General features: G+C 42.7%; 1 protein-coding gene across 3 annotated transcripts in view; it reads left to right on the top strand.

Annotated features, from left to right (window-relative positions):
• adamts17 (ADAM metallopeptidase with thrombospondin type 1 motif, 17) overlaps positions 1 to 17045 on the top strand; it is a 429617-nt gene that overhangs the window by 256344 nt on the left and 156228 nt on the right. For all 3 annotated transcript variants that reach the window (XM_073032969.1, XM_073032968.1, XM_073032970.1), the window contains one exon: positions 6847 to 6948. In XM_073032969.1, the coding sequence (XP_072889070.1) occupies positions 6847 to 6948 (102 nt within the window). The remainder of the gene's footprint in view (positions 1 to 6846; positions 6949 to 17045) is intronic.

The following is a 17045-nucleotide window of genomic DNA, read 5'->3' as shown; positions in this document are numbered from 1 at the left end:
TGCCTCAGGAAGGCTACATCCATAATTAAGGATCCTCACCATCTTGAACATGCCCTCCTCTCGTTACTACCAATGGGGGGAGGTACAAGAGCCTGAAGACACACACACATCATTTTAGAAACAGCTTCTTTTCCTCTGTCATCTGATTTCTGAATGGTGTATGAACCCAATGGTACACTATCTTGCAATTTGCCTTTTTCATTATTGATTTGTTTATTTATTTTCATTATAGTTTATAGTAGTTTGTTATGCTTGCAATGTACTGCTGGTACAAAACAACACATTTCATGACTTGTGTTAATAACAATAAACCTAATTCTAATTCTGATTCTGTGGGAATGAGGTGGACATCTACCTGAATGCAATGCCAGACCATGGGTAAAACAAGAGCCAGCCAGGCAGCCCTTGAGCAGCACAGTGTGGCAGCTAGTACAGGGATGGCTTCACAGTAGCAGAGATGCGGGTTCAACCTTGATCTCAGGTGCTTCCTATGTGGAGTTTGCATGTTCTGCCTTCTTTCCTCTGGGTCTCCATTTCCCCCCCACAACCCCAAGATGTGCAGGTAGGTGCACTGTAAATTGTCCCCTAGTGTATGCGATTTGTAGAATCATGGGTCCATTGAGGAGATTGTGTGAAGAATTAAAAGCCAAATTGGTGTAAAATTACAGGTTGATGATTGGTGTGGCCATTCTGGGCTTGTGGGCCTGTTTTCCTGGTGCATCTCCCTGTGAATCTACAACTTATCCTATATTCTCATTACAGGCAAAAGGTTCAAAGGTTCATTTATTATCAAAGCACGTATCCGTATGCAACTTGGAATTTGTATTTTCCAGATAGCCACGAAAATGATAAAGAATATGAAAGTTATTCAGAGAGAAACATCAAACACACTCCTCGTACAAAAACAAATGGCATCCTGATCATCAACCCCCTCCCTCCCAAAACCCCCCAACTTCCCTAACACAAAATGGAACAGGAACATCAGCCCCTGAAAACAACCCCCCCCCCAAAACCCCCCTTCCACAACACAAAATGGAACAGGAACATCGGCCCCCTACACAAAAATCTAAGAGAACACTAGCAGAACATCAACCCCCAAACACCCTCCCGTTCACAACAATGAATAGTTGATTAAAAAAAAACACACAATATAAAAACCATGAGTCTGAAAAAGTTCACAGTCCATAAATGCAGAGCCATGATGCCATCCTACGATATCACGGACATTCATCGAAAGAGAGGGACAGCGGGCGAGGCAGAGAGGCTTACTGCCTGCCACAGTGAGCCACACAGCGCAGGGCCGTTCACAGACTCTTTCCTCGGGAGCCATCAAAAGGAAGGCAGTTAGTGCTGAAACTCTTGCTCGCCTTCTGCCTTTCCCTTGATGTCTCAAACTGCCTCGATGCTTTAATCGGCAATTAACGGATGCTTTAAATGGCAAAATGGAGTCGAAGAGTCTCGAGGTTTCTTTGCATCGAAGCCGTCTGAGTACACACTCGCTTCCTGGAATCTTCTTGAAGACAGCAAAATGCTGGATCGCTTAAATGATCTTCAAACTGTAAATCGCAGGCTCTAACAGTCCCAGAAACCCACTTAAGGTGAAAGACAGACGTAAAAGAGATACAAAGGATATTTTTGTGAGCTATCTGTAAGATGTTGACTGAGGGAGCATTGTATGCTGGTGCCATCAAATGATGTTAGAATTGCTTCAGACCAGCTCCAGCTTCAGCTCCTTCTGCAGTCACAATGCAAGTTGTATATCACTCATTGACTGCGACAGTTAATTGAGTACATATGCATGGATTTCATGTGCAATATCCCTTTCCTGGCAAAGAGCCTTGAACATAAGAAGCTCTCATCAGGAAACATGAAACCTCAAGTCTATTCTTTCCTTTCAAAAGTTCTGCATATCAGCTGTTGTGCAGCAGGCCGTAGTAGCTGGAGGTTAGACCAGGATGAGCAAGTCATTGAAGAACTAGACTCACAGGGCAAGGAATCTGTTCCCTAATGCTTTCATTCTCTACATTAGAAAACCAGTTTGTCGGCAAGCCTATTTAAAAGAATTAATGAGCTGCGACAGGCAGCGAAGAAAAATGATGAAGTGGGGGAATATAAAGTGCCGCAGAACAGAAAACTGTTGATAGATTCAGTCAGACTCCTGCCTTTCCACCTGTTTTTTCTGGTGCCTCGAACATCAGGTTTCCTGAACTCCTTACTGTTGATGAAGTGTTTTTAAAATAACTTCACTTTGTGTGAGAGCTGAAGTGTGTTAAACAGTTTCTGCGCAATTCCACAAGTAGCAGAGATGTAAAAATTGTCAATGCCAGGGAATTCCAGTGCCATCAGATATTAGAGGTGTGTCAAGTATCATGTTGTAATTCCTCTGATCTCTAGATGGTTGGGACCACATTACGTTATCTATCCTCTCTTAGAGAGTTTCCTTCACTAACTACACCTCTGCTGCCTACACCCTTACTGCTGAGGCCAGAAGGACACATTTCTCATCTTTATTTCTCAGTTATGTTCTACTGAAGGTGTTGATTCAGAAAACACAGTGCAAACCGATTACCCCCAGATTTATCCCATCACCATTTATTTCCCTTGTGTAACCTACCCACTGTGTTGCCAGACTTCTTATCTGAGATGCATTTGTGAAGAGACCATAGGCTATAGGAGCAAAATTCAAAGGTTTATTTAATTATCAAAGTATGTATGAAGAATACAACTCTGAGATTTGTCTCCTCCAGATTGCCACAAATACAGAAAAGCATAGAAGTAGTTGAAAGAAAGACATCAATCCCCCCTTGCCCTCTAGTTACAACCCCCCCCCGCACGAAAAGAAAAAGAAACCAAAACTCACAAGGCCCAAACACCCCCCCAACCCCTCCCTCACACAAAAACTAACAGATCAGAACATCAAACCCCGAACTCCCAGCCTGTCAGTCGGCAACAAGAGAGAATGGGCAAGAACACAAAGGAAACATAGAACTGAACGAGGCCAATATGAACTACAATCCAATCCATAAATCTCAATAACATCTCCGAGAGCATCAGGACCCAGTTGACATGAAACTCCGAGGGAAAGTTAGGTTATTCAGCTCATCAGGTCTGCTCCACCATTCAATCATGGCTATCTTTTTGTTGACCTCATTTTCCTACTTTCTCCATGTAACCCTTGCCAATCAAAAACATATCAATCTCTGCTTTAAATACACCCAATGACTAGGCCTCCACAACCCCTGTGACAACAAATTCTATGAATTCACCACCCACCAGCTGAGGAAATTTCTCCTCCTCTCAGTTTTAAAGAGCCATCCCTTTATTTTGCAGCTCCTAGTCTCTCCTACTAAAGGAAACATGCTCTCCTCATCCACTCATTCCAGGCTTTTCAATGAAAGATTCAATTTATATAGAAAGTTTTCCACCAAGTAACTAACGAGAAAGTGAAGTCATTCTGTTCGGTGGCACAATCTCAGTTACTTGGCCACTGATTCTATCAAGGATGGAATAGATCAAGTAACTGCCGTCCAGTCAGCATAACATCACCGATGGACAAATTTTTGGGAGAAATCCAAGAGGCAGCAGAAAACAGCATTTGGAAAGGTCAGATTAATCAAGGATGGCAGCACTGAATTTTAAGGTTTAGTTGTTCTGAGCAATCCAATTTTTATGGGTGATAGGGAGGTGCCAATGAGGGCAGCAAACTTGATGTCTGCAGGGATATTAGTGAGGTATGTGAAAATGCCAGGCTGATCAAAGCCCATAGGATTGAAATGAGATTAATTAAAATTGGCTCCGTGGGCTGAAAGGAAAAGCTAATAGTTGACATGTGTTTAGAGACTTAGGGTTCTATGCAGTGGGATTTTGGAAGGCTGTTTTGTGATATAGATAAACGATTTGAACTTAAATTTTGAGGCAATGATAAAACTATCTGCCAGGATGCAAAGAATGACAGTGTGGAAAAAAGCCTGTGAGAGAGAGAGAGAGAGAGAGATTGGATTTTGGATATCAGAGGAGCAGAGGGATATAGGGTTAGTGCAGGAAATCAGAATCAGGCTTATTACCACTGACATGTTTTGAAATTTGTTGTTTTGCATTAGCAGTAGGCTGTAGGAATAACAATTACTGTAAGTTTCAAATATAAATAAATAGTGCAAAAGACAAATAATGAGGTTGTAGTCAAGGGTTTATGGACTGCTCAGAAATTTGATGAAAGGAGCAGAAGAAGCTATTCTTAAAATATTGAGTGTGGGTCTTGAGCCCCCTCTCCTTCCTCCTCCAATGGTGGTAACACAAAAAGGGCATGTCCCAAATACGAAGAGTCTTTAATAGTCGATGCCTACTTCTTAAGGTTCTGCCTCTTGAAGATGGCCTCGATGGCGAGGATGGTTGTGCCTATGATGGAACTGACTGAGTCTTCAACACTCCTGGCACCTCTTGAGATCCTGTGCATTAGAAGCTGCATAACAGGGTGTGATGGAACCAGTTAGAATTCCCTTCACTCTATCTCTGAAGAAAACAGAAATTTAAAAGAAGTGACACTGAGGTGAAAGTTCAGACATGATCTAACTCAATGATAGAGTAGCAAAGGCTACTTAATAGTAGCCTTTCTGGAACAGAGTTTCTGAAAGACTGACCCACTCTTTCCAGGTGCTGATGGACCTTCTGGACAGGTGTATAAATGGCAAACAGAATTTAAGCTAGAGGTAGTACATTCAGAAAGGGCCGACAAGGTACACTGGATGGTAGGATAAGAGGGATACTGGAATGCATATGCACATACCTAAAGACAGCAGGACAGGTGTTACCTGGTACATTATCTGGTTTTGATTCTTATGGATTCTTGAAATGTACGTGAAGCAAAACTCAAAAGGAGCAGGAGCAGGCCATTGAGACATTCAGTAAGTCCAAGGCTGATCTTTATCCTCTTCAACAGTCCCCTTGTACAGTAAGGTGGACTTCTAACTGCACAATGTGGCTTTGCACCTCATTGCCTGCCTGCGCTGCATTTTCTCTGTAACTATATCACTTTATTCTATATTCTGTTCTGTTTTCCTTTGTCCTACCTCAGTGTACTGATGTGATGAAATGATTGGTATGGATGGCATGCAAAACAAAGTTTATCACTGTACCTCAGTACTTGTGACAATAATAAGTCACTTTACCAAGCTACCTCAGTGCCACTTTCCTGTACTGTTCCCATACCTCTACCTCCTTTGTAAATATGAAGAACCCTATTGTAAATATACTCAGCAACTGAACCTTTGCAGCCCTCTTAAGTAGTAAATTTGAATGATTCTCCCCCACCCCACTGGAATAATACTTCTTCACCTCAGTCTTGAATGGCCAACCCATTATTTTGAGACCCCTTATTTAAGGCTAGTTCAGGTATCTAAATGGAATTTAAAACTGATCTCAGTTACAATGAGTACAAATCTTCTAGAATGTTGTAAGTTCTCATTTGGTTTCTAATAAAAAGAACGCTGTCTTATCCGAAATAGTGTAAATGTAACTTTAGGTCCACAAATGTGGTCTCTGCTGCCACCTCAGTTTGGGACCAGTTAAGTATGGTTCTTCATGATTATCTCATGAAGAACTAGATGAATATCAATCACCCCTATATTTCATACATTACACTTAATTGTTTGTTCAACAGTTAAAGGGTTCTGGGTTCCTGGAAGGGACTATGTATGTCTATATCCTTCTCTCTGTCCTTCAGGAACAGAGGCTCAGTTGTTGAGTATATTTACAATAGAGTTCTTCATATCTGCAAGGGAGATAGAGATATGGGCATTAGTGCAGGGAAGTGACACTGAGGTAACTTGGTAAAGTGCTTTACGATTGTCACAGGTACTAAGGTACAGTGAAAATATCTTGGGATATTAATGTCCTGTGCCACTTCTGTGAAGTTTTTAGGCTCCTTGCCTGCTGGAACCTGTGTTAATGCCATGAAAGTACTAGCACACAGCTAGTGGTTGTGTAATGTCTCACAAGGTTACGACGGGAACACCCAGAACCAAACATCAACTTGAAGAGGTTCTGAGACTGAAACCCGCGAAGCAGCCGAATTTATCTCAAAAGATAAATTTTTCTTTCATTTTGTGCTCCAGAAGAGACAGGTCTCTTTACAAGCCTCATAAATCCAACTCTTCATTTTCACGTCTGAACGGAGTCATCCTCCAGAACCGGCTATCCCATTGCTCATAAGATCTGTTGGTTAAGAGATGCTTGAAACTCACACTGGTTGGTGGTCATTGGGGGTTGGTTATTGGATGACAGTTATTGGGCAATGCATATTGGGTCATGATCATTTGGTGGTGGTATTTGGATGAAAGCCTTTGGGTGATGACTAGTGGATGATGGGTAATGGTTGATGGTTGCATGCTGGTAATTAGCAAGTTCTGTCCATCAGCTGCCTAATGTTTCCTTGGGTTAATTCATGACACCACTTTGCCTTCTACTGTGCAATGGCCCTCTTAGTTGTGGTTATGCTTAGATTTGCAATGGATGTGAAGGGGAAATCCAGAAGTTGTTTTCTGTTTAGTAGAAATACTAAGGGATCTGAATTGTAAGTGTGTGGATAGAATTAAGTTAATTTTTGTGAATGTCTAATGAAGTGATACAACAAGTCCCCTGTCTCTGGGTTGTGGAGATTCCAATCACTTGTGACTAGCCAACAATATTATTGTTTCTGCATATTTGTAATTATTCATATTTACAGATCTTCTTGGAGAATGGGAAATTGTACCGAAAGGTGTGATATATGTTTTTGTTGATTGGTTTAATGACAAATTGGAGATATGACATAGTTCTCACATCTAACCATAGAATCTCCTTTTATTTTAGCATATGATGTGCTCAGGTCTCTGGTGTCTGGTGGAAGAAGACTTACCATGCAAAACAAAATTGGATCCTCCGCTAGATGGGACAGAATGTGGTGTTGACAAAGTGAGTTAAAGACCAGTAGTGCTCCATTAGATTTAGTATTGCCATGTATTTCTGTGCGAGAGCCATAGTTTTAACATTAACTTGTCACTCCCTGCTACTCTGTTCCAGAAAGCCTGGCAGAGTGGATATGGAGGGAACAAACTATGTGTTGTTCAGAAAATGATTTTCCCATCTGATTCTTCCCTCGTTTCTTGCAGAATGTCTTCCGTTGCATCCAGCTCTAGTTCCTTCTGCTTGCTGTTCTGTTTGAGAGAACATACCTATGCCTCTGTCATCCCTCCCACTTTCTGGAGCACTGCGCTCATGGCTGGTGATCACCATCCTCCTGAATTATAGACTATAAAATCACAATTTCTTTTACAATTTGCTTCTAACACCTGATTCTTTCTCCTCCCCCATGTAGCTCCAATGATTGCTGGCTTCTCATCTGATCATGAACTTATTTCTTGGTTCTAAAAGAGTTTATATTAGGGGAAGAAGAGCTCCAATTAAATTAATAGTTAAAGTTGAAATGATGGTACTTGCCTCCAAAACTCAGATGATGAAAAACAGATGTTCTTTTTTTCTGTCCATTGGGCCTGCTGGCTCTCCCAGTGTCAGATCCCAGCTCCTGCCTCTCGGTCCAAGTCACAGTTATTTTGTGCAGAAATAGGCCTTTTGGCCCATCATGTTCAGACCTTCCCTTCATGCTCATCTGCACTCATACTATCTGCCTGCATGAGGAACGTATCCATCTATGCCTTGCTTATTTAAACACCTTTCAAAATCTTACTTAAACATCGTAAATATATCTAACTCCATGACTTCCTCTTGCAGTATGTTCTAGATGTTGACTACTCACTGATATAAAAAAAACTGTCTTTTCAGATCCCTTTTGAAATTCTTTCCTCCCAGCCTTTGCTTTTATTATCCCTACCATGGGAAGAAGATTTTGACATTCTGCTCTATCTCTGCCCCTCAGAATTTGAAATATTCTTCTCAATTGTACATTATGTTTTCTTGTGAATGTTTGCTCAGTTCACTTGGGGTCCTGGTGGCAAAATGCCCATAGAATACATAATTTTGTGGACATTTTTGCAAAATTTGACCAAAATTCCACACAAGAAACTACAGCAGTAATGCTTGTGAATCAGACCTGAAAAATAATATAATTGGTGACTAAAATTTTCAAATGTTGCAGGTTTGCAAGAAAACAAGGCATTCGGTTGTTTGTAATTTCTACAACAATGGGGCAGAAGAATTGATTAGTTTGTAGTTTTTAGTTGTAGTTGTAGTTGTAGTTTTTAGTTGTAGTTTGTAGTTTTTAGTTGTAGTTGTAGTTTTTAAATGGCTACAGTGCAGGTGGCCGAGGTAATAACTCCCTCCTGACAGAGTGAGAGGACACTTGCTTTCTCTGGATGCAGAGCCTACCAAACCTGTGTAGCATCTGTGCCCCCAATTTACTCCCGTTCGCCTAGGGTAAACCGCCGTCGCCCCGCCAACAGTGCAATACTTTGGTGTGAATACAGTGTAATGCCCCCCCAGTACACACTTGCAACACAAGTATCAAACAATACACCAAAGGAGAGTAAATAATTACAACTTTATAATGATTTCTTAGTGATGGGTTAGTAGAAACAGATAACCTATAGGCGCCAAATCAGTAAGTTTATCAGTTTGTGCACATAATATTTTAATACGTTGGAGCTCATGCCCCCGGTTCTATCCACAACAACCTTCCGAGCCTTCAGCCACTGTCTGAACTGCCGACGTCCAGTATCCGCACCCCCACGTCCGTCCTCCTCGTTCGCCTCCCGAAAAGACCTTGAACTCCAGCTCAGCTCACACACACAAGATAGCATAACAATTCTCCATTGGTTAGTTCCCCCCTTATCTGCAGTCGTAACCCAAACATTCCAGATACAGAAACCCATTACAACATTAAGTAACATTACAGAGAAGCCATTTCGTTATAACAATACAGAGAAGCCATTCTGTTAGCCTGAACAGTTAATGGTACTGAGAGCCCTACACCTGTAAAAAAAATACTCTGGCTGGTTTGAACTTAAAAACATAGAATGGTGGTAAAATCTCAACAGGTCAGGCAGCAGCTGTGGAAAGAGAAACAATCAATGCTTTGGGTCCGTGACCCTTTGTCAGAACTATTTCAAACTTACAGCAACTACAGTTTATTTGACTTTCATCTGGAAATGACCCAAGGTATTTATACTCGGTGTTCTGCTATTTATTAAGTTTTATCCAGATTGACCCATTATCTGTGGGGAAAAAACACCATGGAAACTGCAGGCTGTAACCTCTCTGATCAGTAACTGTAACGATGAACATTAAGTACATCAATATGGCAGTGTGTGTACGAAAGGGGAGAGGGTGGCACTTGGAAGAGATTCTACTTGTTATGAGCCTCTGCCTATAGTGCAATCTATTCCAGTGATTTTCTGCATCTCCACCCTCAGTAATATGAGCTTATTTAAATCTTTGCTGAATGTGTTCTAACTCACAAACTATCTTGTTCAATCAGTAATATTTTATTCTTTGCCCTAATATAACCTCGTATGTCAAACCTTGTGAAGAATCTTGGACCAATCTATAATAGCAATGGTACTTGTTAAATTTAATTGTTCTAGTGCTAACAGTTGTCTAAGATATTAGGAGTGAGTGGTCTGGAACAGCAGGAGATAAGAAGTGCAGAGTCCACGCAATGAATTAGGAAGTTACACTAGTGAATCATTTTAAATTATTTATTATGTGAGGATTCTAAGGATATCAAGATTAGTTCTTTCTCAGCCGCAGGTGCTGATGTGATGATCCAGTGTATTAGTACATGGGAGAGGGGGAACCTCTCTCCACCAGAACCCATCTGAGATGATCACACAAGCACTCACACTCCCACCATCTTACACTTGGGCTGAGCAGTAAGAAAATGAAGAACGTGTGCTGATGTTTGGCTATTTGTACTTGCTCCACCTTTCTACAAAATCTTAGCCTTAGCTCCACTTTCCTGCCTGTTCCACATAAACTTTAACTTCTCTTTAGACCAAAATACCACTCTGTATTCGGCTTGAATACATTTAGTAATTTAGTCTCTGCAGCTTCCTGAGTAGAGAGTTGCAAAGATTCACAAACTTCTGAGAGAGGAAATTCATACTCATCCCATGTCAAGTGAAGTCCTGTAAAGTTTATTGTCATTTAACTACATACATGTATACTGTCAAATGAGAACATTAGAATGTTTTTGACAAGTTCTTTGGACCAGGGTGTAAAGCACAGTAGTACACACAACACACAATAGCTTAGGAAAGTAAGAATAAAACCTAAAGATGAATTACATATATCTAAACAAAGTAATGTGCATAAATTAGAAATTGTCAGGTGAGCAGCTGCTGACTCTGCCACATTCTGGAGTGGTCACTCACAGACAATAATGAACGTGGTGGAGAGGGTGACTGGCAGACAAGAGGCATTGTTTTGACCTAATGCACCAGTGTTTCATACTGAAGACCTGGAAAATTGAGAACTTAGAAGGTGACCGGCTGGAAAGCCAGGCAGTTGTTTCCCAAAGAAAGGAATTGCAGCAAAGGTAGAGAGTCACAAGAGTTTGCAGATGCTGGAATCTGGGCCAACAAACAATGTGCTGGAGCTGAGCGCCTGTGGTGGAAGGATCCTGGAACCAATCGATAATGGCAATGGTGCTTCTTAAATGTAATTGTTGTAATTTTAGAGAGGTCACAGAGGAGATTTATCAGGGTGGTGTCTGGCTTAGAGAACATGTTTTACGAGGAGAGGTTGAGCAAGCTAAGGTTCTCTCCTTGAGCAAAGAAGGATGAGAGGTGACATGATTGTGATGTATAAAATAATAAGATACATTGTGTAGATAGCCAGCCCCTTTTTCTAGGACGGAAATGGTTAATATGAGAAAGCATAATATTAAGGCAATTGGCGAAATATATAGGGAGAAGTCAGAGGTAGGTATTTTACATAGCAAATGGTGAGTGTGTGGACCACATTGCTTGTGGTGGCAGTAGAGGCATTAAGGGAGATTTAAGAGACCCTTCGATCAGTACATGGATTAAAGAAAAATGGAAAGCTATGTAGGAGGGAAGGGTTAGATTGATCATGGAGTAGGTTAAAAGATTGGCACAGCATCGTAAGTCAAAGGGCCTGTATTCAGCTGTACTGTTCTACAATCGGCAGCCACTTTATTAGTTCCACCTGTATACATGCTTATTAATGCAAATATCTAATCAGCCAATCATATGGCAGCGACTCAATGCATAAAAGCATGCGACAATGTCAAGAGGTTTAGTCGTTGTTCAGAATAAGGAAGAAATGTGATCTAAGTGATTTTAACCATTGAATGATTGTTGGTGCCAGACGGGGTTGTTTGAGTATCTAAGAAACTGCTGATCTGGGATTTTCACGCACAACAGTTTTTAAAGTTTACAGAGAATGGTGCAAGAAACAAAAATAAATCCTGTGAGTGCCAGGTTTGTGGGCAAAAATCCCTTGTTAATGATAGAGCTCAGAGGAGTACGGCCACACTGGTTCAAGCTGACAGGAAGGCAGCAATATCGCAAATAACCACGCATTACAGCAGTGGTGTGCACAAGAACATCTCTGAATGCACAACATGTTGAAGCTTGAAGTGGATGGGCTTCAGCTAGCAGAAGACCACAGTCATACACTCAGAGGCCACTTTATTAGGTACAGGAGGTAGTTAATATAGTGGTCACTGAGTGTATTTCAGTACTTGTGACTAATAAACCGATTACTGATTCCAATTCACTCCATATTTTTGAAATGTGTTGTGTCATAGTGTCATACAGCACAGAAGCAGTCATTTTATCCCAATGAGTCCACACGGACTATCAACTGCCCATTTATACTAATCCATCATTTTATTCTCCCTGTATTCCCATCAGCTGTCCCAGATTCTCCCATTCACCCACACATCAGGAGCGATTTACTGTGGGTGTGTGTTACAGTGAGGCAGTGCCTCTACCAGCTCAGCCACTGTGTCAGTCCTCTCAAGGACAATGTCTGAAGTGAAGATCAAGGAGCAGAGTTTAGTGCGGGATTGAAGCCAACAGCTCTGTGTTCTACCCACTGCAGGGATGTTTCGTTCATTTGTTCCAAGATGTAGCACCAGGAGCAGGAATGTAGGAGCAAGAGATGTTGTGGCAAGAGCTGCTACTGAACAAGAGCTGGGTGTGTTTTGCCTAAGAACCAGGTTCATGACCTGCTGGTGGATGCCCTTTTAACCCATCTCGATACCAGGCAGAGCCACAGTGACAGATGTTGGGACAGGCAGCTGCTGCCCAGGGCACTGCCCTCAGAAGTTTATTCCGCAACATGTGGTGTGGAAAGTGTCCTTGTGCTGAACTCTGCCTCCCTCCTTAAATTCTCCAGCAATGAAAATCTAGGCTTCCAAGTGTTTGAATAACTTTTAATGCAAACCCTGAGGCCCCTGTTCCTGTGCTTTGCCTGTCTGACCCTTGCTGAACCCATGCCAAGTACAGTCAAGGTTCACTGATGTCTTCTTAGAGGCCTCTTTAAAGTGAAATTCTGCAGCTGATGTAACGGAATCAAATGTAAATTGGGTTTGACACATAGGACTATCTTTGCTGAGACACAGTTTGTCCTGCTTTTAATGGCAGAAGTAGTGGGGAGAGAGAAATGATGCTCAGAGATTTGAGGATCCAAGCCCCTGAATTAATAATAGCCAGCGGAAAGATACAACAAAATAATTATAAATGTTAATTAAATTTTAAGTCCTGCAGACTGGAACTTGAAGAATGGAATGCTGTTTTACAGCAAAGAGAGCTTGGGGGGAGTCATCCCTAGAGCTCCGACAGAAATGGTTCGGTTTGCTTTGCAAAAGAGCTTCATCTAAAATACGAAAATGAACCATCATTGAATCAAATCGCCAATGAGAAAATCTGCCAATGCTGGAAATCCAAGCAACACACATAAAATGCTGGAGGAACTCAGCAGGCCAGGCAGCATCTATGGAAAAAAGTACAATTGATGTTTCAGGTCAAGACCCTTCAGCAGGTTCTCCAGTCCTGCTGATGAGTCTCAGCCTGAAATCAGGTAATGAATCTGGGATCAGGTAATGGGGGAGACAGTTAGAGCAGTGGTGTGCTCCATATTCAGTATGTGGGAGGTCAGAGTCAACACAGTTGTCCCTGATGACCACACCTGCAATAGGTGCATCCAGCTGCAGCTCTTATCAGACCGAGTTAGGGAATTGGAGCAGGAGCTGGATGAACTACGGATCATTCGGGAGACAGAGGCAGAGATAGATAAGAGTTATTGGGAGGTAGTCACACTGAAAAGACAGAAGGTAGGCAAATGGGTAACAGTCAAGAGAGGCAGAGAGAGCAGAGCACCCCTGTGGCCATTCCCATCAACAATAAGTATACCGTTTTGGATACTGTTGGTGGGGATGACCTACCAGGAACAAGTTGCAGTGGTCCTGTCTCTGGCACTGAAGTTGGACCCTCGACTAGGAAGGGGAGGAGGGAAGAGAAGAAAGTGGTAGTGATAGGGGATTCTATAGTCAGGGGGGCAGATAGGAGATTTTGTGGGGAAGATTGGGAGTCTCGGATGGTATGTTGCCTCCCTGGTGCCGGGGTCCGGGACATCTCATATCGGGTGCAGGTTATTCACGAGAGAGTGGGCAAGAACCCAGATGTTGTGGTCCATGTAGGGACCAATGACGTGGGTAGGATGAGTGAGGGGGTCCTGCGAAGTGAGTTCAGGGAGTTAGGTGTGAAGCTGAAGGGCAGGACCTCCAGGGTAACAATCTCAGGATTGCTACCTGTGCCACGTGCGAGTGAGACAAAGAACAGAAGGATTATACAGATTAATACGTGGCTGAGAGGATGGTGCAGGAGGGAGGGCTTCAGGTTTTTAGATAATTGGGCTTTGTTCCAGGGAAGGTGGGATCTGTTCCGACGGGACGGTTTACACCTGAACTGGAGTGGTACTAACATTCTTGCAGGAAAGTTTGCTAGTGCTTCTCGGGGGGGGGGGGGGGGGGGTTTAAACTAAATTTGCAGGGGGCAGGGATCCAGAATGTGAGAGAGGATAGTGAGATGAAGAATAAAGGACAGGTGGGGACTACACGGTTCCGGAATATTAAGTGTGTAGTAGAGAAAGGTGAGGCGGAACAAGTGATAAGGAGGACACATGTACAAAGGAATGGTCTGACGGAACATGGAGTTAAATGTGCAGAAAGAATAAGTAAATTTAGGAAGGACAACAAAATTCAAGGGGCGTATAGCCCGATGGGAGTTCGGGGAGCTGGGTTAAGCACAATAGGCAGCGATTTAAACAGAGAGAGGAGAAATGGGCTAAAAATTCTATATCTGAATGCACAAAGTGTCAGAAATAAGGCGGATGAGCTTGAAGCCCAGGTGCGAATGGGTAACTATGATGTTGTTGGGATAACGGAGACATGGCTGCAGGGAGATCAGACCTGGGAAATGAACGTACAAGGGTATACGTGCTATCGTAGGGACAGAAATGTGGGCAGAGGGGGTGGGGTGGCCCTGTTGGTGAGGAATGAGATTCTGTCCTTTGCAAGGGGGGGACATAGGATCAGGAGAAGTAGACTCTGTGTGGATAGAACTGAGGAACAGTAAGGACAAAAAGACCCTAATGGTGTTGTCTACAGGCCACCAAACAGTAGCATGGATATTGGGAGCAAGTTGAATAGGGAGTTAACATTGGCATGTGGCAAAGGTAATGTCGCAGTAGTTATGGGGGATTTCAACATGCAGGTGAACCGGGAGAATCAGGTTGGTGCTGGACCACAGGATAGGGAGTTTGTAGAGTGCCTACGGGATGCATTCTTGGAACAGCTTGTACAAGAGCCGACCAGGGACAAGGCTATTCTGGATTTAGTGTTGTGTAATGAACAGGATTTGATAAGCGATCTTGAAGTAAAGGAGCCATTAGGAGGTAGTGACCATAATAAGATAAGTTTTTATCTGCAATTTGAGAAGGATAAGGGCAGATCGAAGGTGTCAGTGTTGCAGTTGAACAAAGGAGACTATGGAGCCATGAGGGAGGAGCTGGCCAAAGTTAACTGGACAGATATCCTAGCAGAAAAGACAGTGGAACAGCAATGGCAGGTATTCTTGGGAATAATGCAGAAGGTGCAAAATCAGTTCATCCCCCGGAGAAGGAAGGATTCAAAGGGGGGAAAGGGGCCACAGTGGTTGACAAAGGAAGTCAGAGATTGCATAGCATTAAAAAAAAAGGAAGTATGACAGAGCTAAGGTGAGTGGGAGGACAGATGATTGGGAAATTTTTAACGAACAACAGAACTTAACTAAAAAGGCAATACGGGGAGAAAAAATTAGGTACAAACGCAAGCTAGCCAGGAATATAAAGGAGGATAGCAAAAGCTTTTTTAGGTATGTGAAGAGAAAGAAGATAGTTAAGAACAATGTTGGGCCCTTGAAGAATGAATTGGGTCAAATTGTTATGGGAAACAGAGAAATGGCAGAAGAATTTAGTAAGTACTTTAGATCTGTCTTCACTAGGGAAGACACAAGCAATCTCCCAGATGTACGGATGGGCCAAGGACATAGGGTAACAGAGGAAATGAAACAGATTGACATTAGGAAGGAAACGGTGATGAGTAGACTGATGGGACTGAAGGCTGACAAATCCCCAGGTCCAGATGGTCTGCATCCTAGGGTACTAAAGGAGGTGGCTCTGGAAATTGCGGATGCATTGGTAATCATTTTCCAATGTTCCTTAGATTCAGGATCAGTTCCTGAGGATTGGAGAATGGCTAATGTTATCCCACTTTTTAAGAAAGGAGGGAGGGAGAAAACAGAGAACTATCGTCCTGTCAGCCTAACATCAGTAGTGGGGAAGATGCTAGAGTCCATTATTAAAGATGAAATAGTGGCATATCTAGATAGCAGTGATAGGATTGGGCCGAGCCAGCATGGATTTACCAAGGGCAAATCATGCTTGACTAATCTGTTGGAGTTTTTCGAGGATGTAACCAGGAAGTTAGACAAGGGAGATCCAGTAGATGTAGTGTACCTCAATTTTCAGAAGGCATTTGATAAGGTCCCACTTAGGAGATTGGTGGGTAAAATCAAAGCTCATGACATTGGTGGGAAGACATTGACATGGATAGAAAACTGGTTGGCAGATAGAAAGCAAAGGGTAGCGGTGAATGGGTGTTTCTCGCAATGGCAGGTGGTGACTAGTGGGGTGCCACAGGGCTCGGTATTGGGACCACAGCTGTTTACGATTTACGTCAACAATTTAGATGAAGGCATTGAGAATAACATCAGCAAGTTTGCTGATGATACTAAGCCGGGTGGCAGTGTGACATGTGATGAGGATGTTAGAAGAATTCAGGGTGACTTGGATAGGCTGGGTGAGTGGGCAGATACTTGGCAGATGACGTTTAATGTGATAAGTGTGAGGTTATCCACTTTGGGAGTAAGAACAGGAAGGCAGATTATTATCTGAACGGTGTAAAGTTAGGTAAGGGAGAAATACAAAGAGATCTAGGAGTCCTTGTTCATCAGTCACTGAAGGTGAATGAGCAAGTTCAGCAGGCAGTGAAGAAGGCTAATGGAATGTTGGCCTTTATTACAAAGGGAATTGAGTACAAGAGCAAGGAAATCCTCTTGCATTTGTACAGGGCCCTGGTGAGACCACACCTGGAGTATTGTGTACAGTTTTGGTCTCCAGGGTTAAGGAAGGACATCCTGGCTGTAGAGGAAGTGCAGCGTAAATTCACAAGGTTAATTCCTGGGATGTCCGGACTGTCTTACGCAGAGAGGTTAGAGAGACTGGGCTTGTACACGCTGGAATTAAGGAGATTGAGAGGGGATCTGACTGCAATATATAAGATTATTATTAAGGGATTGGACAAGATAGAGGCAGGAAATATGTTCCAGATGCTGGGAGAGTCCAGTACCAGAGGGCATGGTTTGAGAATAAGGGGCAGGTCATTTAGGACAGAGTTAAGGAAAAACTTCTTCTCCCAGAGAGTTGTGGGGTCTAGAATGCACTGCCTCGGAAGGCAGTGGAGGCCAATTCTCTGGATGCTTTCAAGA

The sequence above is a fragment of the Hemitrygon akajei genome, chromosome 30, assembly GCF_048418815.1.
Source record: "Hemitrygon akajei chromosome 30, sHemAka1.3, whole genome shotgun sequence".
Lineage (NCBI taxonomy): Eukaryota > Metazoa > Chordata > Chondrichthyes > Myliobatiformes > Dasyatidae > Hemitrygon > Hemitrygon akajei.
The sequence above is the reverse complement of the archived record's forward strand: the minus strand, read 5'-3'. Positions and strand labels throughout refer to the sequence as shown.